Consider the following 27,897-nt stretch of genomic DNA (forward strand, 5'->3'; position numbering starts at 1 on the left):
AGCCACAGAGGATGTGTGGAAAGGCTTTTTGAAGCCTCTTCCTCCCATGGTGGCTTCCTACACGGTGCCTGCCCAGGCTGAACAAAGCCACTGACACCATCTTTCAAGCACAGCCCCAGCAGAGCAGGAAGGCACAAAGAACAGGGATATCAAAGAGACAGCCTGCGAGGGGCTCATTAGCCTCAGCCCCTGCTCCAGCAGGGATGGGAGGCACTTTGTGAAGAGAAGGAGCAGAAGGTGCCTGTTCCCCAGTGAGGGACATGGACCTGGTCCCCCCAGTGGGGCAGGCACGGCTGCAGGAGCAGCAGAGGAGGAACTGGGGGGGCACTGGTAGAGCTCCAGCTCTGCAGCCCCAGGTGCATCGCACTCATGTCCCCCATACACCAAGGCTGGTGTCTGGGTGCTGGTCCCCCCTCGGGGCTCTGCACCTGCCTGCAGACACTTGCACGCTTGGTGAGCTCTCCCCCCTGCCCTGCCAGGGCTGCGGAGGGAAGTTTCAGCACAGAAAAAGCATCACTTTTCATTTGCATCAGCAGGAGGAAGAGCAGCGGCAGCATCAGCGCCAGGCTCCGGTGGCTGCCCCGCGGTGCCCAATGCTCTCGTGAGGGATAGATCCTTGTAGGAGATGTTGTTTCCAAAGGCCACCACCTCTCCACAAGGTGCTTGCTGGAGCAGATACCATCCTGCTGGGTTGGGGCTGGGGTGTTTGGAGGGGGCTGGTGAGCTCCATCCCAGCAGGATGCAGCAGAAGAGACTTCTTGGAAGCATCGAGATCAGGCAGAATAAAACACTTCAGGATGGGACAATGGCAGGGGACAGGCTGTGCACACACAAGAAGGATGCAGGATGAATCGTTGGTGCTGTGAGCTTGCTGACTGCTCCCTGTGAGCTCCTCCACTCAGCCCATGTTCCCTGTCTCCATCCAAACTCCATCCGTCATCCCAGCAGATGAGGACAGGGCTTGCTCCTGTTTATGCATCCCCCTGTTTGTACATCCTCCCCAGGGGATGTCACTGGTCTGGCTTGGTGCTGGTCTGCTGGTCTCATCCATCTTTAAGGGTCATCTTGGGAGAGCATCACTCAACCAGGGCTGTGCAGGCAGCCTGGGCAGTGCAGGAAGGAGCAGCTCAGGTCGCAGAGGAAATCTTGGCCGTGGTCTTTGTGCCAAAAGGGTTTTCCCCCTCTCACAGGTCAGTCCTGAGTCAGGGATGAGGAGAAGGGAATTTGTGTGTCAAGGTCTTCACATCAGTGTGATCCACTGCAGAAGGCTCCCCCAGCCCCATGGCTGGGCTGTCACTGCCTGTTTGCCTTCTCTCGCACACCAAAGGCCATTCTAAAGCAATTTCTCCAGCACAACCCAAAGTGCTGCTTCTCCTGGTTTCTTCTCTTTTCCCTTTTCATCCCTGTGACATCTTCCTCCAGTAAATCCTTCCCTTACATCTCATTAGAGGCTGCTCCTGGACAATTTGCAGCTGTGACAACCCCGGAGATGCCTGGGGCCTGTCTGCCTGGCTGACAGCTCACATACGCACCCAGCTCTCTGCTGTGCCTGCACCACGGAATGGTTTCATGGCTGCCCCATGCACTGAAGTCTCCAACCTTCCTTCCCACGGTGTTCCTGGGATGCAGGACAAAACCCTTCACCTCCCGCTCTGCTTTCCTCCCCTCTAACACACTCCTATTGCTTTTGTGCCTTTGCGAACCCACAGCATGAGGGTTTTGCAGGAGCATCTGTAAAACCATTGCGGTCCCTGCTCCCTGGATAACCCTGCACCTGACCCGGGATGCTGCCGGAGCTGGCACCGCTCGGATGCTGCCGGATGCCTCCGGGCACAGGATTTCAAGGGCACGTCACGCTCCAGCCAGGCGGCTGCCAACAGCCCTCCCCAGCGTGCCTGCTCTTGACTCCTTCCAGCTATTGGATTGTGGAGCTAATAGCTCCGAGGGATTCCCAGTGTAATGGGAATTGGCAAAAGCGAGCACATATTAGGTCTATTCACCACAGTTTTAAATCATTTAGCATAGCAGAAAGGCCGTGTTTCTACGAGCAATGTGCTGTGCTCGCATCCGTGGTTCCTATTAAAAGGGTTTAGTGATGAATGGGAACAGTGGTGTCCATAGTGGGGAGCGGGGTCACTCTGCTCAGCACCCGTGGTGATAGGGCAGCAATGAGTGAGGCCAGGAACTGGGGACAAGGGTTCGAGCTGAAGCTCATCCTCCATCCACAGGAGCTCCCACCAGCTGCAGACTGGGACTCATGAAGGATTTATGTCCCACTGAAGGCAGCCTGTGGCTTGGGTTTGAACATAAAGCCTTCAAAGACAGTCTGGGGAGCTGGACCAGGGATGCTCTTTGCACAGCGGAACACGGTTCCTTAGGGATGGCTGGGAACAGTCACAGGAGAAGTTCAACTTTCACCCCAGCAATTATAGCAGATCTCTTTGGGCAAGGCACAGACCTAAAATTAGCCCTCAAATCCTATTGAAGGTCGGGATGTTTCACTTGAGTTTTCAAGTGACTGACCAGCCGTGGTGCAAACTGCTCACTTCCACACCTGGAGCTTGCCTTGGTTTTTAATAGCAGCCCTGCAAGGTTACCCAGTGTTTCACCACAGCCAAGGCCAGGCTTTCCAACCTTGTTTTACACAGCCTGAAGCAAGCAACAACCCACAGAGGAAAAGCAGAAGAGAGCCTGTTACATACCGAAGGCTTTGCAATTACCAAGCATTTATCTTGGGTGATGGGAGGGAGAAATCCCAGCATCCCAGCCCTTCCCTGAGCTCCCGGTATGTTTTCCTCACCATTCATGCTTAGTAAAATCTGGGAATTTACTAAGAGTGACACCTCCAGCCCCTTGTGTGACCCAACTGGATCCTCTACCCACTGATGATGCTGGGTTGCCCTTGGCATCGCTGCCCTGCCCTATGGAGGATGTTCCGCATGGTCCCATGGCACAGGCAGGGCATCATCCGTGTCTGCCAGCCCCACGCTGTGCGGCTCTCAGCCCTGCTGGCAATCAATAGTGAGTGCAGTGAAACCCTTAATGAAATTCCAGCCTAAGAGACTATTGATTGTGTGTTTCCTTTAAAAATGTATATGAATGGGAGAGAGAAGCTTTTTGGAGGAGAGGCTGGGGAAGGAGGGGGGTGAGGAAACACCATCAGCCACTGCAGGAGATGGGTGGATGTGGTCTGTGCAGGGTAACCTGCACTGAGCCGTGGGATGCAGCCCCTTGGTGAGCATGAATTCATCCCCACAGGCCCCTCGGGAAGCAGGAGGGAGGGCATTCACCCAAAACCATCACAAAACCGTGAGGATGAAACCAAGGAGAGCAGTCCAGAGCCCATGGCCCAGGTCGTGCCTGCCAGACAGAGCTTTTGCAAACCCCCCTCGCTCTGTGTTTCACTCTGCTGCTTAAAACACCAAATAAAGAGGTTTAGAGAGACAGTGATGCTCTGCTTCAGAGGAAGACCCAGAAAATGGTGCCTCACTGTGCAGTAGCCCTACAGCCGCCTCCCTCCTTCCTGCACCCCTGAGCGCCCTCAGACATCCAACATCTCCCCACGTTTCACCTCGCAGGGTAAGAGGATGACAAGGGAGCATAAGAAACAGATACTAACAGGAATAAAAACCCACCCCCCTCCCCACCCCTTACATAACCAGCATTGTCTTAATCCTACAGGTGCTCAAGAAGTGAACAGGATTTGTTCCTCCTGCAAATCCTTTCTCTTTTCCCTGTTTTTGGTTTTTTTTCTGGTGACTCATCCTCATCCACCCATGGACAAGCTCTGGGGGGGATGTGCAGGAGGCAGCCCCTGATGATGTGACCCCGACTAAATCACTGCAAGCTCTCAGGGCCTTGGCTCCCCATGGGTCTGTCCTGACCCCCTCAGCAGAAGGGGCTCAGGGATGGGCCCTAGAAATACATCAGTGAAGACCAGTGCTGGGGCTGGTCCCCCAGCTAACCCCTGCTTGTGAGCCCTGGGGATGTGGGGTGCTGGGCATCACCCCAGACTCCTTCACAGCACAAAAATGAGCTTTGGGGATGGGGGATACAGCGAGAAAAAGGCAGCTCCCGTTCTTAGGCAGCCCCCTCCTAGGACTGGGCCTCTGGGGGCGCTTGGGATGCCCTATGAGGATCTGAGATATCCCCCGAGGCTCTGGAGTGCACTGCAGGGATTTGGGGCGCCCTGGCAGCCGCATCCCCGCAGCACATGCGCAGGGATGGGGGAACGGCCGCACTCATTGGGTACCCCCCGGGTACCCCCGTGCATCACATCGCGGCCCGTTCACCGGGAGCGGGGGGGGGGGACACGGACCAGGGGACCCCGCGGGGCCGGGCGGGGCCCTTTAAAGCGGCGGGCGGTGGGAGGGGGTGGAGGCGGTGTTACCGGTCGGTGCGGGGGGCGGCGGGCAGAGCCGCGCCGGGAGCAGCGAGCGCCGGCCGGGTGAGCGCATCCCAGCGGTACCGGATGGGGGGAGGCCCCGTTGTGCTCCCGTTGTGCTCCCGGTTGTTCCCTTCCCATCTCCTCCGCTTGCAGCGGCAGAACGCGGAGCACCCCCCCCCCCCCCTCCGCCTCCCCGCTCTGCAGCGCGGTGGGGCTGCCCCGACCCCCCCCCCCCCCATCTCCTCCGTTATCCCCCCCCGGGCGGCCCCCGCTGGTCCCTGCCCCGCTCCCGGTGCGCATCCCGCGGCTCCGGCCGAGCCCCGGGGGGGGCGGTGCTGCAGCGGGCACCGCGGCGGGGGCTGATGCGGTGCGGGGGGGGGAGCGGAACTCGGGCGGTCCCGGAGCGGTGTGGGCCGGGGGATGCTCGGGATGCGGTGAATGGGGTTAATCCTTGTTGTTCGCTCGGGATGTGCATGAGGGTTGGGGGCGGGTTTTGGGGGGTCTGCGAGGGCTGCGCACACACATACACATATACACACACCCCAGTCTGGTCGTGGCAAGGGCAGAGCCCCTGTTCCTATGGGGCTGCGGGGACACCCGTGGGGTAACTGCGGGTCCTGAGCTTCCTGTAGCCCTGGGAGGCAGCTTGCATGGTGGGAAGGCCTTGGGAAGGCAGAGGGGACTTTCTCCGTGGTCCTTCTGCTTATTTCTGGTTTCTGCTGAAGTGTGTGGTGAGGATGATGTACCCCAGAACTGAGACTTAGGGGTGAGCTGTCCGTGGGGATGGTCAATGCATGCTTTGCCTTACAGCCCCTGCCCTGAGTTGCTGTGGTCCCTTGTTCCCGGTGCAGAAGTTCATCCCTTGAAGTTATGTGCTTGACCTGGAAGGACTGCAGTGCCAGCACCCTGAGGACCCTGTGAACTGGAAAGGGAGAGGAGGTAAAACTGCTCTGTACCCCCAAGCCCCCTTTGAGACCCTGCCACTGCTCCTGTGAGGGGATGAGGAGCAGCTGAGGGAACTGGGGGTGGTTAGCCTGGAGAGAAGGAGGTTCAAGGGGGACCTTGTTGCTCTCTACAGCTGCCTGAAAGGAGGTTGTAGTGAGGTGGGGTCTGTCTCTTCTCCCATGCTATAGGTAATAGGACAAGAGCAAACAGCCTCAAGTTGCACCAGGGGAGGTTTAGATGGAGATTAGGAAGAATATCCTCCCCAAAAGGGTTGTCAGGCAGTGGCACAGGCTGCTCAGGGCAGTGATGGAGTCACCTCCCTGGAGGTTATTTAACCAACGTGTAGCTGTGGCACTGAGGGACATGGGTTAGTGGTGGAGTTGGCAGTGCTGGGTAATGATTTGACTCAATGATCTAAAAAGTCTTTTTCCAATCTAAACAATTCTCTGATATTCAGACCTCCCTCCATGGGGATTTTTGGTTTGGTGTGTTGGGAGAGGCATGGGGAAGGACCATGGTTGTGATGCTGGGCATCTGGGGTTCTTAACGGGAATAGTGCCCCTAGACTGCCCAGGCTCCACTGAAAGGCTTAGGTCTCCTACCCTGGGGCTTTTAGCCATTATGTTTGTACTCACAGGTGGTTGTTGCTGCCAGGAGATGTGCTTGGATGGGATCGTGAGTGTGAGATCCCCTCTGTTGCTTCACAGTGTCCCTCCATTGCTGTAACGCTGCAGTGCAGCCCAGGGTGGCTGTTGAATAACTGTCTCCTAAAAAGTTGCATAATTCTTGCAGAGATGCTTCATCCTGTTGATGTCCTTTTGGGAAGGGTGGGAGTTTGCCTCCCAGTGTTTGGGGTCACCCAATGCAAGGTGACCATTCTCCTTGTGCCATCGAGTGGGACAAGTCGGTCCTGGGGGCTGCAGGATGGAGACACCTCTACCCTGCTCTGGATGAGGCTTTTGGGTGAAAATCACTGCCTTCTTTGAGTGTAAGCTCTTTGGTTGGCCCAGGGGTGCTGTGGTTGCTTGACTGCTTCTCTTGACCATCAGGTCTGTCCTCTCTTCTGGATGGGTTCAAGTACATGTCATGCACCCTCATGGCAGGGTTGTCTTGTCCAGCCTCCTCTTGCCCTTCCTCCTTGGAGCTAAATCACCCGTCTCCTCCAGATGAGGATGTTGCTGGGTAAAGCCCTTCCTCTTCCTCCTCCTCCTCTTCTTCCTGGGCAGGCAGAACCTGATGATGCTTGCACATCTGGACCTGCTGAATCAGGCTGCTGGGGATGCCCCAGGGCAGCTTCTCCCCTGCTGTTCTCCAGCCCAGAGGCCAGCAGAGCTGCTCCTGGCAGCACTCCCCTCCCAGCGCACCCACGTGTTGGTGCCCTCACTTGCCCTTGGCTGCTTTCCCTGCCCACGGATGCCAGTGAGGTGGTGGGATAAGTGTTGGAGGCTTGTGCCTGGCTCAGTGCTCTGCTTCCTTGTGTGAGCAGAGGGAACTGGGAACCCCGCCACTGCAGGAGCGCCCGGTGTGCCCCTGACTCCCAGGAATTACAGGTTTGAATCCCAGCTGGCTCCATCACAGCAGAGAGGTCAACCCTAAAGGGAAAACTGCATCCCAGACCTGACTGGTGAAAGGGAAAACCTAAATGACTTGGAGAATCTGCTTGCTGGGTGCAGGGTCAGGCTTGGGGCAAGGTTTCAACTGGAGCCCTGCATCCATCCACAGATGCTTGCTGTGCTTCAGAAGGGGGAACTGGGAGAGGAACCCAGTGTGCATCCATTGGGAAGGCAGGAGCAGGTCTGTTCCCTGCTGTATCAGGTCCTGGCAGCATTTGGCACACAAGACCTTGGGGCAGGAGAGAGGCTGTGATGGGATTTCAGCAGGGCAGGGTCCTGTGGGAGCTTCAGGAAAGAGGCAGAGAAGTCAGATACAGCCTCTAAATCCCTCCCATGAGGTCATGGCCAACACACTGGGTACAAAGCACTGCTTGCTTGGGAGCAAAGGGAACAGGGATGCTTGAAGTTGACTCTCCAGCCATGGATGGCAGCCATAACAGGGTCTTTTGGCATCATCTGGTTGGGATGAGGGGTTCCAAAGCCCACTGGAATTTGTAGGAGGTGTTTTGCTTAATACACCTCTTAAGCAATTAGCAATGACTGTAGCAGTCCTGGGTAAGAACTGAATTTCCCCAGCTCAGATAGCATTAGGCAGCAGTTTAACTCTGTTTGCAGGCGGGTATGAGGCAGAGATGTGTATGGGGAATTCCATCTGCAAATACAAATACATAGTAAGAAAATTCCATGTGGACATATGTAACTTCATCCCATGTTAAATATAATAAGATAAAACCGGTCTTGGGGGGGTTCTCTGCCATAAGGAAGGGGAGATCCTCGGCAGTGAGCCAGGATGGAGGCAATCAGCAATGGCAATGCCATAGGAGCACCCTGCACTGACCCATGCAGCTCACTCCCCTCCATGGCACAGCAATCTCCAGGGCAAGAATGATCTCTTTAAAAGAGCTTGTACTTGTTTTGGGAGCTGCAGTTGAGGTTACACTAAAGGGCTTTTCCTTGAGATTCAGATACATCCAGGGTGGTGAGTGAGCAGCTAAACCTCCCGTTATATGGCACATCTAGATCTGGGGAGGATCACCCTGAAGTACCAGGGGTGGTGAGTGAGCAGCTAAAATCTCCTGTTCTTGGGCACATTTGAGCCCAGGAAGGGTCTGCCCCAAGGTACCAGGTCAGTAGTTAATACCCAAGGTGTGTGCATGACACTGTGCACCCCAGCCTGGAGGTGGATGTGCATCTAGTTTTACAAGGATGGGAAGCCGAGAGGAGGGTTTTGTTGTGGGCTGAGGGGCGGAAGGAAACGTAGGCTTAGCGAGGGAAATGTGAGCTTGCTTGGTTGGGGACAGGGCTTCGGCCGCTCCTCTTGGGAGGCTCTGCTATTGTGGTGGTTAAAAATAGCCTTAGGACTGGTTAGACTGTTGTGTGGGAAGCTCCCTGGCTGGACCTGGGCAGGTGAGGGAAGGGATGGGAGCCTCTGACCTCCTTTACCAAAAGCTTTATTTCATTTAAAGTTAGTTTTATATTCTCAACAAATACTCAGCTTTTCTTTTGGGGTTAAGAGTGTGTCTTTTCTTTATTTCCAGCTACAAAACACTGCCTCTGAGCCCCAGGCTACGTTCATGATGCCCCACTGTAGCGATGCTTCCACACTGCATCCTGGGGTGGGATGTTGGTACCGCTTGGGTACCATGCTGGTGTACCCAGATCAGTGGCAGTGCTAAGTGGCTTGGGAGATGCTCCAGCCCTGCACATGGGCTGGCAGCATGGCTCCCTGCAAGCTGGATGGAATTACTCAGGGAAGAGATTACCTAAGATCCAGTGGATCTTGTCTATGAAGTTGTCTGTTTTCCAGCATGGGAGGTAGAATGTACACTTTGGAGGCTTTGGAGGGGAGGGAGAGAAAAACCTTGTGATGTAAAGTTGGTCAGAACAGTGGGAAATGGAGGAAAAAACCTCAGGTTTTGCTGGGGGACTGTCCTGGGCCTGGCAGGCTGGGTGCATATGGGACAGAATTGTGTCTGTGACCCCTCTGCAGCACCAGGGGGTCCCAGCTAGGAGCAGTGCCATGGGCTGGGGCCTTGCTGAGTCAGTGGCAGGATCTGAAGCTGAGCCCAGGACACAGCCCCCAAAACCTGGTTTACTTACAGGAGCACTGGTTCCTGCAGGGTTGGCATCAGGATGCAGAGCTGTGGGGAGACCATTGTCTGTGCAAGATGGGGGGAAAAGAAAAAGAGTCATTTCTTGCCCGTTTTCTCTTTGGAAGTCATCTCCTTTCAGTGCCTGTGCCCCAAAGCACTGCCCTGGAAAATGGGCATGCAATGCTGCTGGGCAGGGAGTAAAAGCAGGTATTTAATAAGGGATTGGTTCAGGGAAAGTGGTTTGACCATTGAATTTGAGGCCAAAATGCTGCTCAATGAATATTTTAGTGGGATGGACAGTAAATGAGAGGAACAAAGACTGTTTCCATTTCTATCCGGTTCAGGCAGCTGGTCTGATTTAAGCTCTATAGGGTATAAATAGTACATGGAGCAACGAGGAGGGCAGAGAGCAACCAACTTCTCCCACCCTGGGGCTGTGGTGGGGATGGTAAGTGTGCCTGGAGAGATGTGTAATGCATAAGGACAGGTAACTTTTGCTTTCTTGCCTTATGGCTTTCGCTTCCTCAGCTCAGCCTCTATGTGTGGTTAAAGCTCTGATGGGCCCTTGAGGGCTGAGACCTTTCCAACTCCTCGTGGTGGCAAAGGAAGCATTTGGAAGGAAGTTGCTTGGTCTCTGTATGCTTCAGGTGTCTGCTGTTGGGGGAGGTACATCAGCTCCATGGCCAATGCATCTTCCATCCCTTTGGGCTTGCACTATAGCAGCAGAGACAACGCTCACCTTCTTTCTGCCCTCAGCTCCAAGCCCCCACATGCTGCTCGCTCTGCCCCCCATCCCCAGGGGCTGTCCCCATCCCGGCTTTAGCTGCTTCCCAGTGCAGGCAGGAGCCAGGCTCCCTTGGCAGCTGCCAGCAGGGCCCTGCCTGCCAGAGGCATCACCTCAGCCCAGGGAGGTATCGCTTTGCTCCGGGACCGGCTCGTGACTCGGGGATCTCCCGGCACACTCGGGTCAGGCGCTGTGCTGGGGGAGCAGGTGGTTCCCTCACTCCCTTCCCATGGGATCGCCAGCTGGGGCTTTGAGTGGCATCGATCTTGCTGGAAGCCGAGCAGCTTGTTGGACTGGAGCAGCTGGGTTGGAGCTGGAGCCTCCTTCCCCCTGAGCCAGACTCTTCCTCTCCTGCCTCGGCCCTGGGAGCTCTCCCGCTCGGGTGCGCATGGAGGGATGCAGGGATGCAAGGATGCAGGCTTGACAATCACAACCTCCATCCCATTGGATTTTCCCCCTTGATCGCTGTGGCCCAGCCTGGCTGCACCAGGCAGAAGGGAAAACATCTCTTTATTAGGGTTGTTTCCTTAAATAAAGCCCTGGGAGCAAGTGCTGGGCTGGCTGTTCTGGCTATCCCATGACCAGCATTGCGCATTCGGGTTATTAACACCTCGTTCCTCCCACATCTCTGGTTCAGCAAATCCTGGTGCCTTTGTCATTGCTCCCTGATTCCTGCTTCACCAGAGGCTCTGATTTCAGCCTGGGTTTTTCCTTTGGCCAATCCCCAGAAATCCCTTGTTTTCCTTCCTATTTAAACCTTTCCCAAGTGACAGCAGCTGCAGAGCTCTGCCCTTTGAGGTGTTTGGGGGCTGGTGCAGGGGGTCAGGAGCCCATCACCAGCCTTAAGTCTCAATTGCCACTCTGTGGCTTCCCTTTGACAACAAACCTCTTCAGTTTTATATATCCCTATGTCTGTCCTCACATGTAACCCAGGCCAGGGACTCAAGGCTGTGTCCCCTGTGCCAGTTCTGGAGCCAGCAGATAGCACCTCCAAGGGGATCTGTCTCCTCTGGGAGCACACTGCAACCCTCAGTAAGCTGGGCTGGGAGCGGATGGCCCTTCCTTTATGAAAAGCAATCCTAGATCTGCTGCTTATTTCCATCCTGATCCTGTTTTCATCCTGCTTCACCTCTCTGCCTGGGATGCTGTCTGTGGCATGATAAGTTATTTCAAGAAGTGGGGCAGTGCTGTCAGTGTGGAGGGGAGTGCAGGCACTGAGATTAAGGTAAATCTATACAGATAATTGGGAGCCTGCTTCCTGCACAAATCAGGTGAACGTGTACATGCAGGTGGTGATGGCTCTGTGGTCCGGGGGGGCTGTCTCCAGGCATTCCCCATACTCCTGGCCTCTGCTGTTGGGTCCTGCACACGGGGGCTCATGGAGCTGCTGTGGGCAGGGTGATGGAGGCACAGCACAGGGTTGGTAATCCCCTCCGCCACCCCCTCAGACCTGCCAGATGTCTTTCCTCTAGGCTTCAGTTTTATAAATTGGCCTTTTAAAGTCTGTCATCCCCATGCAGATGAAAGGAAGATGCTGTGATGCCTCCGTGTGTGTGTGTGTGTCTGAGCCTGGCTGCACTGCCTGGATGGTGAGGGCTTTTTGTTTTGTGTTTCCTCTGGTTTTGAAGTGCCTTTTTTGTCATCTTTTGTGCCCTTGATCTCCCAGTCTGTTGCATCTTACCTTCCCTGGTCTCAGACAGGCAAGCCCTGCTCCATAGCACCAGTCCCTTCTGGAGACATGGATGGGGAGAAGCGTTCTCCCCTCTCATCTGCAGGGGTGACAGCAGCAAAGCCCTGGGGCTCAGCACCCCAGGCAGAGTTGAACTGCTCCCTTCTGGCAGATGCAATTAAACCCATTGCCATGGGGCTTCCTCTTTCCTCACCGAGTCCCTTGCTGCTATTTTCCCTTTGCACCTTTCCCCCTCCCTTGCTCTTGCTGTGCCTGCTTGGATCGCTAGCAGGACACTCCTTTTCAGCTCCCTTTTCTCCTGGCCCATGGCTCGGTGGTGGCAAGGAGCTGTGGATTCTAAAGCTGAAGGGCAGTAGCTACTGCCACCACAAGCTGTGTCTTTAAATTCTCTCCTTGGTGATGGATGCATGAGGAGGAATTGCATTTGCTCGATGGGGAACAAATAGCTTTGCATTTTTCTGTTGCTTTCCTCCTGCCTCTTGGGGAAATTGAGACACTGCTTCTAAACAGCAGGGATGGTTGGGTTTTATCCCAGCTGGCACGGATCCCTGCGAGCAGGACTGCTCAGGTCTCAGGGAAAGCCCTGCGATGCTGGGGACAGCCTTGGCAGGGATTCCTGCTGGGGACTGGTGGCAGCACTGTGGGATACAAGGGGCCAGTGAGTACCCTGTGTGTGCCCTGTCCTCGCTGCCTCCCTGGCACAGCCAGGGTGCTGAGCAGCATCCCTGTCTCAAAGGCAGGAAGATGCAGTGCACGGGGAGCAGAGATGCTGCTGAGGGGAAAGCTGTGTGGTCCTTACGAGACAGCAGAGAAGCCAAGGCTCTGGCTCTCGAGGAGCTCAGGGTTTCTCTTTCAATCTAGTGCTTTTGTTCCCTGTGTTTCTCCATTTGAGGGGGTTTGAGAGCCACTTCCAGGGTGGAGGTGCTCCCGGAGAGCTCAGACGTTCCGTGCTGGCGGGTCAGGAAGTGTCTTGTCTCCATAGGGATGTGCTGGGAAATAACAACGGGTTCCTGGCTCTGCATCGCAGTCTTCAGGGTTCAGTCCCAGCCGGGGCCTGGATCACAAGGAATGGGTTAGCTCTGTCCCCAGTGCCCACCCTGATCCCATGGCTCGTGCAGTTCATCTGAGCAGGGATTCATTCTTGTCCATGTAAGCTGCTGGCAGGTTACTGCACGTGATCCCTTGCCAGCAAAAGAGCTGCTCTGTGAATGGAGAACAGCAAAATCCCTTCCGATTCTGTTGGATTTTGGTGGCTTTTCTTCCTACTCACTGGCCTTGGCCAAGGACCTGTGCCAGGGTTATCCATAACACCATGATGCTCAGCAGGGAGGATGAGGAGCAGGGGCTGAGCTCCTCCGCAGCTCAGCTTGGTCTGATGGAGATGTGACCAGACCGGGAGGACTTGGCCATGGCAGGGGACACAAGAGCAGAGGCTCTGGGCTATAAAGCCTGGGAATGAGCAGTTCTGGCAGAGCCACCCAAAGCAGCATGATCCATGTCTCCTCCAATGAGCCTCTCAAAGAAAGAGACTCATTAGAAGTGATGTGGCAAAGGATCAGAGCAGAAATGGGGATGGAGAAAGAGAATGGCTGGGTGTGGAGGGGAGGGTGAGCCCTGTGTGCTCCTGTGGGTGCTGCTGAGAACACCCAGCGCTCCCTCATCCCGTGCCCAGGCACAACACACAGGCAGGATTAATCCCCCTGGTGAATCCCCCAGGGCTGCTCCGGTTGGGGACTCCTTAGTGGTTTTATGAGAAATCAATAATGCTTTTGCATGGTCATAATCGTAAAATAAGTACAATTTATGGCTGCTGCCAGGGCCAAGCGTTGTTCCTGGGGCACGAGGTGGAGAGGGAATGATGGAAAAACGCTTTCCTGCAGCACTTCTCTTTGCACCAGGGCTGCAAACCTGCTCTGACAAAGGCCCTGGAGCACAAATGTGATGGGGAACGGCTGAGGGACCTGGGGGGGGTTCAGTCTGGAGAAGAGAAGGCTCAGGGGGGACCTTATTGCTCTCTATAACAACCTGAAAGGAGGTTGTAGTGAGGTGGGGTCAGTCCCTTTTCCCAAGTAACAAGGAATAGGATAGGAAGAAACAGCCTCAAGCTGCCCCAGGGCAGGTTTAGATGGAGCTGAGGACCAATTCCTGCCCCAGAGGGTGCTCAGGCATTGGAACAGGCTGCCCAGGGCAGGGCTGCAGGCACCGGCCCTGCAAGGGTTCACACCCCATGGAGATGAAGCCTCAGTGCCATGGGTTAGGGGTGGCCTTGGCAGTGCTGGGAATGGTTGGATTAAGACCATCACTCCTTGATTATCCTAAACCTCTTTCCCAACCCAGTTGATTCTATGGTTCTACCCCACGGTGGTGACCCCATTTGGGGTGTGCTGCCCCATGCCCATGCTGACGCTGTCCCTTGCCCCGCAGCCCGCTGGCAGGTGGAATGGGGCAGCCATGAACGGCGATGCCCTGTGCCAGGAGCCCTCCTCCCCGCTCCCCGACTGGAGGGAGTTCTGTGAGCTGCATGCTCAGGCTGCTGCTGTTGACTTCGCCCAGAAGTTCTGCCAGTTCCTGAAGGAGAACCCTCACTACGACACCCCTGGCGCTGAGGCTTCCTTCTCACACCACTTCGCTGCCAACTTCCTGGACATCTTCAGCCTGGAGGTCAGCCGGGTGTTCGTGTCCGACTCACCCACCAAGTACAACATCGTGCCCTTCGTGGGGCTGCAGAACTGCCACGTCCCCTACGGGCGCGAGGTCGTGCCCAGGAAGGAGGAGACGTCCACGGAGTCCCTGGACAGCATGGACACCCCGATGGGTGCTGGCCGGTACCTGAGCCCCGCACAGCAGGTACAGGCACGCAAGGTGTCCTCCTATGGCCAGTCCCGCAGCTCGGAGGACGTCTCCATCCACGCTGCCGCCAAGCCCAAGTTCAAGAAAGGCTTTTCCTTGAGGAACATGAGCCTGTGTGTGGTGGATGGCATGAAGGAGATGTGGCACCGCAAGTCCTCTCCGGAGCCAGGCCACCGAGGCTGCTCCCAGCGGCCGGAGAGCGGAGAGGGAGCCGTGGCCGGCGGGGGGCAAGGAACCCGGGGACCCCCGGGAGAAATGGACCCACAAGCTGCGCCTGTCCAAGGTGCCCTCCTCCAAGGTGGAGCTGGTGGACATCCAGAGGGAGGGGATGCTGCGATACATGGTGGCCGATGACACGAACTGTGTGGGGAGCTCGCAGTGGCAGAAGTGTCGCCTCCTGCTGCGGAAGGCAGTGAAGGTGGAAGGAGAGAGATTCCTGCTTGAGTTTTATGTCCCTCCAAAGGTGAGTCCTGGCTTTGCTCTGCTCTTCTCCTGAGCCATTCAGGAAGCACTTGGGCTTTGCTTGATGTTTCCACCGCTGAGCTGGGATGATTTGGTTCCCTGTGGTTGAGATGTGAATGGATGGACAGCATGGTTGAAACACATCCAGTCTGCAAGCCCCACATTGCTGCTGTTCACCACTTGAGCCCCCTCCTTCCCCACAGCCCCTGGGAGAGATGCTGGAACCTCTGCCTGCTCCTTTGTTCCCCAAGTATCTTGGTGGAAAAGCTCATTCCCCCATCGAGACATGGGGTGTCCAGGCCATCCAGAGGGTTCCTTCTCTTCCCAACTTGTTGCAGAGATGGGATTGAGCGATGGCTCCTGCAGCAGCTGCACAGCTGGGATCACTGCCTGGGCTTTATGCTTTAGATCTCAGAGGGTCACTAGTCCACTTTCTGAAAGCAGGTTTGGGTTTTGTTTTCTTTCAAATATAATAACTCATTTGGAATAATTTGGCACCTGCAAAGTCCCCCCCATGCTTCTGGTGGTGGAGACAGAGACACCAGTGATGCCCTTTGGGGCTGGAGCATCACTACCATGGGTAGGGTTCACAGCTCTCATCCCATACAGTCCCAGCTACACACCCTCCCGTGCAGAGAAACACTTATTATTATTACTATTAATATTATTATTACTACCCATAGTATCACTTTTTCTTGCCTGAATCTGTTGTTCTGTAACTCCAATGAAAGCTTCAAAAGCAGGAGCTGGCATGTCCTTGGTGCATCCTCCCTCTCCTTCTCACGTGCATCCTTCCCTGCATGTGATACAGGGAAACATTGTCCCTGTTTTCCTGAGGGAAGGGCCGAGTGATGGAGCAGTGCACTCAAGAGATGTGGGTTATGAGACCTTCAGTCTCCTCCTTTGCCTTCCCTCCTTCTCCCTTGCTGAGCGAAGGGATGTGTTGCACTGCCTGTGCTAACGCACTGATTGAGCCTTGTCTGCGCTGTGTGTTCTCCTCTCTGAAGAGCACAGGGCAAATAATGAGCTGTTCCCTGGGGCTTCACTGGCTGTATGTGCTGGTAATGAAATCTCCAGTTATTTAAGTACCTAGGGAAGAAAAATCTCATTTACTTCGTCTTCTCCAGCACTTCCCCCACTTGCATTTCAGTCCCTGGTACCAAAGCTGGGCCAGCATGAGCCCTCATGCAGCAGGGGCTGCTGCTCCATGGGTCTCTGTGCTCTAAACCCCGGTAACCCTTGGGTTGGTAGAGGAATGCATCCATACATATGGATGGCATCAGTGTTTTCTGAGGCCAAGATGAACCTTGGCACTGGTGGTGTTAGTCTGTGCCTCTCACCTATTCATTACATCTTCCCTGATAAAATACAAGCATGAGTTTAAACTCCAGTGCATCCCTCTAGAGAGCAGCTCAGCACTGGTATGGGTGATGTGCATCACTGGTAGCTGGCTCTGGGCTCAATCAGCCCAGGGACTGCACCAGATCCACCTGGAAGGGAACCACTGTGTCCATGGCACAATGCATGGAGGATCCCATGTATGCAGGCTGCACCGAGCGACACCAGTGTGTCAGCTGGTCCAAAGGGACAATACACTCAGGGTAAAATGGAACAGCTTCTGCTTTTAAAACATTGGAGAGAGTGCTCAGAGAGGGATTTATTTGTTAAGTGATTCTTGATTTGCCTCTAAAAATCCATTTTGAAATGATTTTATGGCAACTTTTATGAACGTTGTCTGCTCTTCTGTTACAATCACTCCCTGCCTTGCTTTACAGCTTTCCCCTTCATCCCATCTTGCTTTCCATCTGGCAAACGATTCAGCTGTAGAAGTGGCACCAGTCTGGCACAGCTGGAGGAAACCAGCTTATTTGCTTCAGCAGCCCACAGCCTTGTTTTTGTGTAGGCCCTACAAAAACTGTGTTCATCCCTTTTAAATCCTTAAAGGGAAGAGCCCTCCTGGAGAAGACCCTTCTCTGGCTCCCAGTGAATTAACACCCTGTTTTGTTCTCTTTCAAAGCAGGGAAAGCTTTGGAAGCTCCTTTCTGACCCTCTCCCATGCAAACACCAAGATGGAGAAATTCCCCAGGGCAGGATGAGCCTGGAGGCAGCGCTGGGGCCCTGGGGCTGGTGGAAACGAAACATCCCAGAGGGGAAAAAGCAGTTCCTGTTCTGTCTCTTAGGGTTATTTATCTTCCCCCCACACACAAAATGGGAACTGAACACAGTGTTGGTAACCTCACCACCCCCTGCACCCCATGCACCAAGTGCATGTTTCAGTAACTACATCACATCTCTGCTTCCCGTGATGCTCCAAATCCCAGAGTCCTGAATCCCGGAGCCCCAGAGGGTCCTGGACATGGGAAGCAGCTCCAGGAGCTCCTTTGGGGGGAATTGTTGTAATTAAAGCAAATACCTGGGGAATCTGTGGCTCAGCAGATGGGAGGCACCAGGTCCTGCCCCCACGTTGAGGCTGCAGCGGGTGCTGGGGCCCTGGGGAAATTCACTTGTCTCTCTTTAATGTAATTAATTACCTTTATTAATTAATGACATTCTCCTGCGTTGCTCAGGCTGCTGCATTGTGGCTTCTGTGTTGAAATGCCACTCCTGTGCTGGGTGTCTTCCTGGGCTGCCTTCCACATAGGAAGCATCCCCCATCAGATAACACAGCGCTCTCACACAGGATATCTCCATAGGGAGAGGGCTTAAAAAGGAGAGGAATAAATGCTCTTGGCAGAGCTGGTGTATCAGCCTGCGCTGGAGCAAGGGGAGCTTTGGCAGTTAAATGCACTAACCTCACTGTCTGCCACTGGGCCTCCTCTTGGCTTCATTCAAAGGGCTTGGAGCTCTCAGGCACGTGAGGGGAAATCAATGCTTCCCCCCTGCTGTGTAATAACCATGCAGGCTGAGGCTGAGCTTGCCTCCAAGAGCCACGTTGTGTCCGTCCCCCAGGACAGTTGGATTCAATTGAGTGACTTTTTCTTATTATTTATTGATTTGTTTTAATTATTTTCCCTTGGTTTTTATTTTCCCCAGGCTTCCAAACCCAAGGTGAGCATCCCGCTGTCGGCCATCATTGAGGTCCGCACCACCATGCCGCTGGAGATGCCTGACAAAGACAACACCTTCGTCCTGAAGGTGAGAGCAGGGTGGCAGTGGTGTGTATCCTGATGGGAACACCATCTGTGCCTGCATCCAGCCCCACTGCAGGGATACTCTGTCCCTGAGGGATCATTGCCTTGGCTTTCAGAGCTGAGATGCTTAGAGCACTAATGGTCCCCATGGGATTTCTGCCTTCCCTCCTGTGTTGTGTGCCCCCCAAATGGTGCAGCCTTCACCTGATGCTCGGGTATTTCAGGATCAAGCTGCTTGCCTGGTTTTACCATGGGGTTTTGCTCCTCTGTGTCCCCAGGAGATGGGTTAAACCAGTGTCCACAGACAACCTGCCAAGGAAAACACCCTTTGGTGTGGCTGCCTTTGGTTTTGTGACTGCTGCTGCAGATTGCACCTGGGATGCCCCATGCTGCACATGGTGGCTATGTCATTGACACAGGGCAATGGGAAAGGCTGTGCCAGGCCATCAAGGCCCTGGGGATCAACCACCCCACGTAGGTCTGGGGTGTGAGCAGAATGTGGAAGTCCCTCTCCAGAAGGAGTTTTCCATATCACACAATTACTGAGCTCAGTGCTCCCTCCTGCTCTGCTGAAAGGCAGCAGCCTGGCAGAGCAATATGGGGCTGCATTTCAGTGTCCTGGCTCGGGGTATGACATGCCACCATGATGATGGACGTGTTGTTGGGGATGGCATTTCTCGCCAGCTAAGGAGCTGTGCCTCCCTGCTCATGCTAATGGACTTGTGCCCTCCATCAGAGCTGCCTGATGTGCATGGCTGGAAACTGGCACATGGATACTGAGGGAACACCAGCAGTCTGAGGATTTCTGTGTCCTACCTCTGCTAAGGAAAACCCCTTTGCTTGATGCTTCTCCCTAAAATTGTGTGGTTCCACTACACATTCCCGTGGGAAGTAGCTCTGTACCAAACCTGGCTCCTTGCAGAGGTCCCACACCTTCTCCCAGCAGCCTCCTCCAGGACATCCTCCCTGCCCAATGCTTATTGCTGTTCCTCCTCAACCTCCGCTGTGGTCAGTGTCCAACATGGACATGGAAGCTAATCCAGCTGTTGTCTTCTGTGCCTCAAAGACCAAGCTCATGTGTCTGCTGCTCTCCAGACTGACCAGAGCAGCTGTGGGCTCTGGAGAGAGAATTCCCCAGCGTGGTGTGGGGCTGTGGCCAGCAGTGGATGGGAAGGATTGCTTCCCCTTTGATTGCTTCCGCTTTCTCCTTCCTCTTTTCCCAGCCCAAGTTGATCCAGTTGCTTTCTTGCACCCTGATGATGCTATTGATTCACACGCAGCTTGTGGGCCAGTGTAACCCCAGTGCTTTCTGCAGAACTGCTCCAGAGTGGTGGTTCCCCAGCCCAAGCACCCGCTGTGATCAGTGTGAGCCCAGAGCTCGCCTGTGTCCTCGAGCTGCAGGCTGGTTTCAGCTCTTCACTGAGCATTTCTCAGCTTCCACAAGTTCATTTGAATTCTCACTTCATCTTCCAACACACTCGCAGTGTGGTGTCATCCATGCATTGATTAGGCATCCTTGCTCTGCTTTTGTCCTAATCATTATGGAAGAGCAGCACGCATGAAGAGTCTTTGATGTGCAACGTGAAGGAGCTTCTGAGCGCATCCCTCAGCTTTGACCGTTAGCCATCAGTAAGCCATTAACCATGGATAACAGCGCTTGGAATCCATCAGCTACTTCTGATCATGCTTTCTCAAGCCTCATCCCAGCCGTGTGTTGTCCCCTGCTTGCTGGTGTGTGACATCAGTGTGACACTGCTTCTCTGCACCCCTGGGGCTGTCACAGGCATGAGCAGATGGGTTTGATGGGGTCCTGCAGGGGGGAATCAGCTCTGGGCTGCTTCCCTGGTCCCTGGTTCATCTCTTGTGCTGCTGGAGGCAGGCTCTGGGCTTGTCCTCTTCCCATCTTCTGGAGCCAGACTTGCTCTCTCCACTCCCCCTGCTTACAGCTCTGTGACTGCCTCAGCCATTTCTTTAATAACCCTTGGGAATGCTCCGATCCCCAATGGTCTGGAAGCGCCTGGTTTACCAGGTCCCCTCCTGCCCCATCCTGGCCAGGGCACTTGCCCTGCTGTGGGGTTAATTGATGCAATCGATCCTTTGAGCAGCCAATGCAGCACTGAGCTCCCAGCTGTCAGCACAGGATTGCTTCTCCCTATTCCTGATGTCCCTTGTTGGTTGTAATTCATTTTGTGCCCTGGCCCTTCCTGTGGGGACATCTTATTGCCAACTCTTTTCCACCCCCCTTTGCTGCCTGGACTCTCAGAGGCAGTGAACCACCCCTCAGTGACAGGATACAGATCAGATGGGTAAGAAAGGGATCTGGATGCTGTGGTTTCCCCCCCTGCTTTCCCCTGTACAGGATTGATGCAAAGCCCAACCTCAACCTTCACATATGGCTTATGATGGGTGGAAAACCCCCTGCCTTGTTCAGGGGGAGGCTGCACTGCCAAATTGCCTCTAACTGCACCAGCAGCTGGTCCCCAGCACGCACCAGACACCAAGCACAGGCAGATTTTCCATTGCACAAGCAGGCACTTGCAAAACACCCAAGCCCTGCACGTGCTTCACTTGCTGTCATGCTCTGCATGAGAGAGCAGCCCTGTCTCCCACGTCAGCTCCATGCATTGCCCTCAGCAAGCCAGAGGCTCCTTTGCTCTGAGTAAGCAAAATGGGGGGGGGTCAATGGGGGGAATCTTTGCTGTTTCCTTCCTTCTGTCTGGGGCAGGATCCCCCATGCACAGCCCCAGGCTGCAGCAGGGGAGCAGGTTGCTGCTCAGCCCTAGCCTAAGCACTGGGCACTGCTTATGTCCAGGACAGTGATTCAGTTGTTTGGGATTAATTTAATTTGCCAGGAGGTTGTCTGGGCTGGGAATGTGATACCCTCCGGGAGCCAGGGCTGCAGCACCAGCTCGGGAATGTGATGTCGAAGGGGTCCACAAGGGATGCAGGGAATCCTGCCAGCATCACACAGCATCGCATGGCACAGCATCCAAGCCCCCTGCTTTGTGGCTGATGCAGGGCTCTTGGGTCCTCCCTGGCCCCAGCAAGGCCCAGCTCCTTTGGGCTTGCAATGTTAGAGGCTCTTGTGCATCCTGGTGGGGTTTAGTGTTATTTTCCTTCAGTTAAAGTGGGTTTGCTCCCACTCTGCTGCAGTCAGAAATTGGAAGCCTCCTGAGCCAGCAGGGACAAAATGTAAGAGGAGAGGTTTAAAACTCGTGGGTTTAGGGCTCTGGAGGGTTTGGGGCAGAGAGCAGCATGGCTTCTTCTCTTCCTGTGCAGGTGAAGCGAGGGATGCTGTCTGTGCTGGTGCTTGGTGCTGTGTGCCCCCAGTGCCATCAGCCAAGGGTGGTTTTGCCATGGAGCTATAAAAACCCTGTAGTACATTTATTAGTACTGGCAGGTTGGGGATTTTCCTTCAAGCCCCAGCTTCGATCAGGGTCACCCTTGGACACCCCAAAGCACTTCTATGGGTCATCCATCAGCATCACTTTATTGGGGTGACACAGCACTTATCCTCTCCTAGCAACAGGTGAATGTGGGGCTCCGGTTGGGTTATGGGGTGTGTTTTGCCCTGGGGTAGGTGGCAGGACCCCAACCTGATGCTGTCCTGCATTGCCTGCAGGTGGAGAACGGGGCTGAGTACATCCTGGAGACCATCGACTCGCTGCAGAAGCACTCCTGGGTGGCAGATATCCAGGACTGCATCGACCCTGGGTAAGGCTTGCGGGAGGATGAATGGTGCTGGGCAGGGACAGTGCATGGGTATTGCCACTGATGCAGTTCTTGGTGCTTAGGTCATTGCAGAAAGTCCCTGACACACACCAAAGCCTGCAGGCAAAGTCAGCAGCTTGTGTATGTCAGGTGCAGTCTCAGAGCTCTCCCTGCTTGCTCACCCTTTCCTGCTCCACATTGCCTCAGCCCAGCAGAGGCAACTGGGAATAGAGCTCTCAATGTAGGAAGCTCCTAACACCCACCTTCTGAAGCTTTTATACTGTAGCTGAGCTATTTTCCACGTGTGTTTTCCAGTTATCCATAGTATAGTTAAGATCCTGCTGGCTTGAACGGGTTATCTGTGTTTTGATCATGGTGCCATTAGCACTGCTATTGGAGTCACAACTTGGCCAAAACTCATCTGCTGCTTCATCAGCCAAGTGCTTGTTAGGGAGGTCTGTGTGCCTGGTGCTGTTCCCTTCAACAGGCCCAGACACGTCTGGTCCCAGGGAGGCAGGATCAGCCCAAGCTCTCCATGGGCTCTGGGAATCCCTGGTGCTGCCTTTCTCGGCACAGCTTTGGAAGAACAAAGCTTGCAGAGGTGAACAGAGGCTTGGAACAGAGGTGAACAGAGGCTTGCAGAGGTGAACAGAGGCCCCAGCCACCTCCAGCCTGGCTTTGTCCCCTTCTGCTTAGGAGACACAGTTTGGGCATTATGGAACCAGTGACCGTGGAGGCTGCATCCCACAGGGAGGATGCACGAATGCACCCCAGGTCCGTGCTCCTCACCTCCTGTTGCTGTGTTTTAAACTGGATAACACAAGAAGTGACACTGCTGATGGAGGTGATGCTGGGAAGCATCCCTCACTTCCCCGCTGCATGTCTCAGGGCTGGTTTTCCAGCCGGAGCCGTGCTCTCCTCACGCTGCTGGCAGCCTCCCAGCCTCTTCTGTTTGCTTAGCACCCAGCGCAGTCCCGCTCTGGCCTCCGGACGTGACTGTAAAGCAAATAATAACGAGCTCCAGAGCAAATACTAATGAGCTGTTTAATCCACCGACACACACTCGGTGCCAAGAACGACGCCGCAGTCGGCTCCCATGCTCTTGCCAAGGGCTGGAGCCTGGCGATGGCTCTTCTGCTGCTGGGTTTTGGTTTCCTTCCTCCCTCCTTGTTTTTTAAGCATCAGCAGCTGAATGACTCCCAGTGGCTGATTCACTTACTGGCCACTCAATAATTCAGCAGCTCCCTCGTGAGCCGTTCCCATGAACGCAGCCGCTGTGCCCACGTGGCTGCCGTGCAGCAGGAGCAGCCAAGAGCCGGGATAAAAATAGGCTCTGGAGCAAGTGTGTGGGGTGTTTGCACAAGAAGGGTCCTGAAGTGCACGGGCAGGGGAACCAGGATGCTCTCCATGGGGCTGCGCTGCTGACACCACCCCCTTGTGCTGTCCCCAGTCACTGTCTCTGTTCCTCACATGGTTTCTTGATGTCTTTTAGGGATGTAATTCTTGTGGGTTCCTAATTCCCTCTGTGGAGGGTGAAAGTGAAAGCACCTTGGGTGGGAGCTGGTGCTGGGAGCGTGTGTGTATGTGTGTGGATGTCTTCCAAAGCAAAGGCTGAAAGTCAAGGTAATGGATTTCCATTCAAACCAGCCAGGTTGCAGCAAAGCACCACAGCAAGGACTGACCAGCATGACCCAGGCAGTGAGGGCTTTCAAGGGTTTAATCCACTTTCTGACCCCCACAAAGCCACATTGTTTACAAGCTGCTCTGCCCTTGGTGCTGTGGGGACTCCTGTCCACGGCAGCCCCTCCAGGAGGACACAGGGAGCATCGGGATGTGCTCCTGGATCACAGCTGGAATTCCCTTTGCTTGAACCCCCATTGCATGTCTGTGAGCAGCAGTTGCCACATGTCTGTGTGCGTGTCTGCAGCCAGTGAGTGACCGTCTGCTCTGTGCTCTGCCCCCAGGGATAGCGGGGACGACATCGAGCTGGCATCCTGCGTGCAGGGAGCCTGTTCTGCCGGGCAGGGTGTCCTGCAGCTGCGAGTTCCTGGCTGATGGTAAGGACGGGGGCAGGGAGGGCACCTCTGGGTACCATGGTTGGGAGGGGACCAAAAGTGAAAGAGCCTCACGTTGGTGCTGTGGGGATGGGTCGTCCTCTGTCCATCACCTTCCTCACACCTGCCTTTGCCCTGGGGAGCTGGTCCACCCCTGTTGAAGACATCAACGTTGCCTCTGTGCATCCTGGTATGTGCAGAAAACCAAGTCCCTGGGGTCTCGCAGGCACTGGGGTCTCTGGGTCCCAGTGAGCAGTCTCTGCTTGCACAGCCCCACCTTTGTGTTGCCAAAGTACAACCCATCTGTGCCTGCCATACCAGTTGCACCAGGGGAACAAAACCCAGCACAGGCTGAAAGTGAGCTGGGAGCCCCCAGGCTGTGACCAGAGCCATAACCTACACTGAGATGTCCCCCAGAGCCAGAGGTGCTCCAGTGTGGTTGCCGTCAGAGCAGGTCAGCCCCAGCCTTATCCAGTGGCAGTGGCTGATGCTGACCCATCCCTCCCTTCCAGATGTGCCCAGGCCTCCAGACAGATGTGCCCTGCCCGGGGCTCACACCACCACCACCACGGCCCCTGCTGTCCCTGCACCCCATGGCCGGGGCAGGGACTCCTTGGGGGAGCTCCTGGCACACGTCCCACTGGAGAGCTTCCTGCAGACACTGGAGTCCTCCCCCAGCAGCCACCTCACAGGTACCGGGATGCGGGATGGGAGCCCAGCGCCTGGCTCTTGGGATGGTGCTGGGGAAGGGGTGGGAGAGGTGACATCCGGATGCTCCCTAACCCCCTGTCCTTGCGGCCAGGGGAGGACAGTGAGGCGGAAGCAGAGATCAACCTCTCGGCCTTCCCCTGGTTCCATGGGACACTGTCACGGATCAAGGCGGCTCAGCTGGTGCTGCTGGGGGGTGCCCGGAGCCACGGCTTGTTTGTCATCCGGCAGAGTGAGACGCGGCCTGGGGAGTACGTGCTCACCTTCAACTTCCAGGGGAAAGCCAAGGTGGGTGTCCTCAATGTGAGCACCGGCCCTGCCCAGCACCCTGGGCTCCTTCCCAGCCTCCTGGGGCTCTGCGAGCAAGCAGGGGCCATACAGTGACCTCACACACTGCATCCCAACAGGGCATCCATGGGGACCACTTGCCCTTGTAGCTCAAGAGCCCTCTGCACCCTGCCCAGCCCCTTCAGCACTTCCCAGCTGGATCAGTGCCTGCTACACAGGCATAAGGTTAAATGGCCCATGGGAGCATGGTGTGTCAACCCCTGCCCTCCTGTCTGCTCCATGTCCTGAAGTACATGGATACGCTATCAAAAGCAACCCATGTGCAGTTTTCTGCTGGATCCCTTTTCTATCAGTGCATGCAGCTGAGGTATAACCTGTCCTGAAGAAGTAGTTCAGGTGGGATGTGGGCTTCCCTAGGAGGTCTCTGTCACTGTGATTGGAGCTGCAGCCCCCTCAGCTACACCCAACCACCCTTCTCTGGCTGCTTCCACATGGTGCTCATCCCCAAGAGGGGACAGACTCCTGGGGCTGCAGCAAGGGGGTGTGCAGGCAACACCCTGCAACAGGAGAACACTATGGAAAAAAACACATCCTGTGTAAGGAGCAAACCTCCCTTGGCTGATGGAGGTGGCTCAACTGCTGATTGCACCAGGGGAGCATCCCCTTGGCTCACCCCTGTCCCCTGTGCTTGCAGCACCTCCGCCTGTCACTGAACGAGAGTGGGCAGTGCCACGTGCAGCACCTCTGGTTCCAGACCATCTTCGACATGCTGCGCCACTTCCACACACATCCCATCCCTCTGGAGTCGGGTGGTGCGGCTGACATCACCCTCCGCAGCTACGTCGTGGCCCAGAGCCCACTGCCTGGTAGGTGCTGGGACTGGGCAGGGCCATGGGTGCACGTGGAGGGTTGAGCTGGGGTCTGATGTGGACCTAAAGGGGATTGATCCCTGGGATTCCCCCGTGGATCCCCTCCCTAAAGCTGTGCCCTTGCTGGTGTGCATGGCTCTGATGATGCACCAGGACAGACGTTATCCCATTGAAGGTGTCCCTGGCTGTGGATATCAGTCCCCTGGCTTGGGCAGGAGGGGAGCAGTGTGGTCTGTGGAACCTGGAGCATCCCACTCTGCTGGGAGAGGGTGGGCAAGGACAGGGTCAAGGATGGAGAGCATGGGTATGGGAAGGTGCCAGTGAGGGAGAGGGAGGGCCAAGCCCCCCGGCAGCCCTGGAGGGGTCAAGCTCCTGTCTCCCTTGCAGACGCTGGCCCCCCCACCAGCCCTTGTGTCCCAGCCGCCAGGGTGCCGGCTCGACCTGCCACCTCCACACTACCTGTGCAGCACAGCACCCAGCGGCCCCCCGGCCCCACCGCCTGCCGAAGGGGGTGGCCGTGGCCCCCACTGCCGCCGTCCCTGCTCCCTACCACCGCCTGGAGGGTGCCCTGGGCCCCCGGAGCCGCAGTGACAGCCTGGAGCGCCGGCCGGAGCCCCCTGCCACCAGTGCTGAGGACTACCATGATGCTGACAGTGCCCGGAGCCGGACCCGGGCCGTGGAAAACCAGTACTCCTTCTACTGAGCCTCCCCCTGCCCTGGGGCTGGATGGTGGGGGGGAAGCGGGGTACCTGCAGCCCTCATTGCTGCACCAGCCTCGCCACCTCCTCCTGCCACCACCGGCATGTCCTTCTTGCTCCCTGCCACTTCTGGGAGCCATGTCAGCAGTGGGCAATGATGTCCAACCTGGACCTGGTGCCAGCCCCAAGGTTGGGGCAGTGCTGGGGGTGTGGGAGGCTGGAAGTGTCAGTGCCATTTCAGAGCTTGCAGGCTCTTTTCTTTCCCTCTGGTCCAGGAGCTCTGCCAGGGCCAAGCATCCCTGGGGATGCCCATCATGGGAAGGCAGCCCAAAGCTGTGCCAGGCTCCATCCTCCAGCCGAAGGACCTCACACGTTCCCTCTGGTGTGAGAGCCCAGCGTGGCCAACATCCCTTCTGGCACCATCACCCTGCAGCCCAGCTGCTGAGGGGCTCTGGTGGTTTGGGATGACCATGGAAATGGCAGATCCCCATGCAGAGGGTTGAGCTGTGAGGGTTTATCCAGGCTGGCTTTCAGGCTCCCTCTGGGACATACATTTCCCATCCTCTGCCAGGAGAAGGTTTTTTCCAAAGCTTAATGAATTGCATTCAAGGAAGGGTTTTCTGCTGTCCTGCCTCTTCTGTTCCTTTGTCCTTTCCTTGCTCTACCTTTCTCCTCCTTTCTTCTCTTTCTCTTTCTTCCTCCCTCTCTTCTTTGCTTTTCAAAACCTAAGCTCTCTCCAAGGGCATCAGCTCAACCTTCTGCCTTCTCCCTACCCAGCTAGGCAATATTCTCCATTGCTTGAAAAACATAGCAACATCCCTCTTTGCATCAGTTGTTAGTCATTCAGGATGGCTTGGGGTAGTCACACAGAGGTGAGGGGCAGCCTTGTCCTGCAGGCTGGGCTCCTGGGAATGAAAACATTACACATGTGCAGTTAGGTGTTATTGAAGGTTGGGGTTCTTCTTGGAGAAACAGAAATGCCCAGGAAAAGCAAAAGGAATGGGGCCAGAGCCAGCCAGCCACCAGGACTGCCCTTGCCCATGGCTGAAGTCTCTCCTTGGCAGATGTAAAACACTACCAGGGATGGTTACAGCAGCACTGGACCAGGCACTGCAGCAATCGCTGCTGCTTGGTGGCTTTCTGCTCCACCAGTACAGCCAAATGCATCTGTAGCAGGAAAGGAGGTCCCCTGATAGAGTTGAGCCCTGGAAGAGAGTGTTGTGTTGGGTCAGTCTTGGTTTTCCAGGTGCCTTCTGTCCCGAGTTAGCAAAGCACTGCAGTCACTTGTCTCTCCCACTTCAAGAGGGCAGGAAAGGCACCTCCAAGGCTTCCTGCCACCTCTTGCAATGTGAGAGCTCCCTTTCTGGCCCATGGGTGTGTGAGATGAGGGCTGGTAGATGTCATTCCTGCAGCAAATGCCTCCTTCTCCCTAAATGCATGGCCCTTCAGAGGGCAGCAGGAGCAGTTTCCCCTGGCAGGGATATTTCATCTTCCTCAGCACAGCTAAACCCAGCTTGGAGGAGCCCATGCAGCACGGAGAGGCCAAATGCTCGTGGTGGATGGCCTTAACATGGACCTGTTTCCTTTACATGCCTGGTGAATGAGGGAAGGGAC

General features: G+C 55.5%; 1 protein-coding gene across 1 annotated transcript; it reads left to right on the forward strand.

The window, feature by feature from the left end:
- The first annotated feature begins 5,196 nt into the window (after positions 1-5,196).
- On the forward strand, positions 5,197-26,370 carry SH2B2 (SH2B adaptor protein 2). The gene is given in 13 exon segments (XM_005141365.3): positions 5,197-5,326; positions 13,937-14,533; positions 14,535-14,825; positions 17,858-17,959; positions 21,578-21,669; positions 23,631-23,679; positions 23,681-23,723; positions 24,233-24,412; positions 24,523-24,716; positions 25,411-25,582; positions 25,973-25,980; positions 25,982-26,092; positions 26,094-26,370. Coding segments are annotated over 12 exon segments (2,007 nt in total). The 5' UTR covers positions 5,197-5,326; positions 13,937-13,963; the 3' UTR covers positions 26,289-26,370.
- The last annotated feature ends 1,527 nt before the right edge of the window (positions 26,371-27,897 follow it).

The sequence above is a fragment of the Melopsittacus undulatus genome, chromosome 13 (assembly GCF_012275295.1).
Source record: "Melopsittacus undulatus isolate bMelUnd1 chromosome 13, bMelUnd1.mat.Z, whole genome shotgun sequence".
Lineage (NCBI taxonomy): Eukaryota > Metazoa > Chordata > Aves > Psittaciformes > Psittaculidae > Melopsittacus > Melopsittacus undulatus.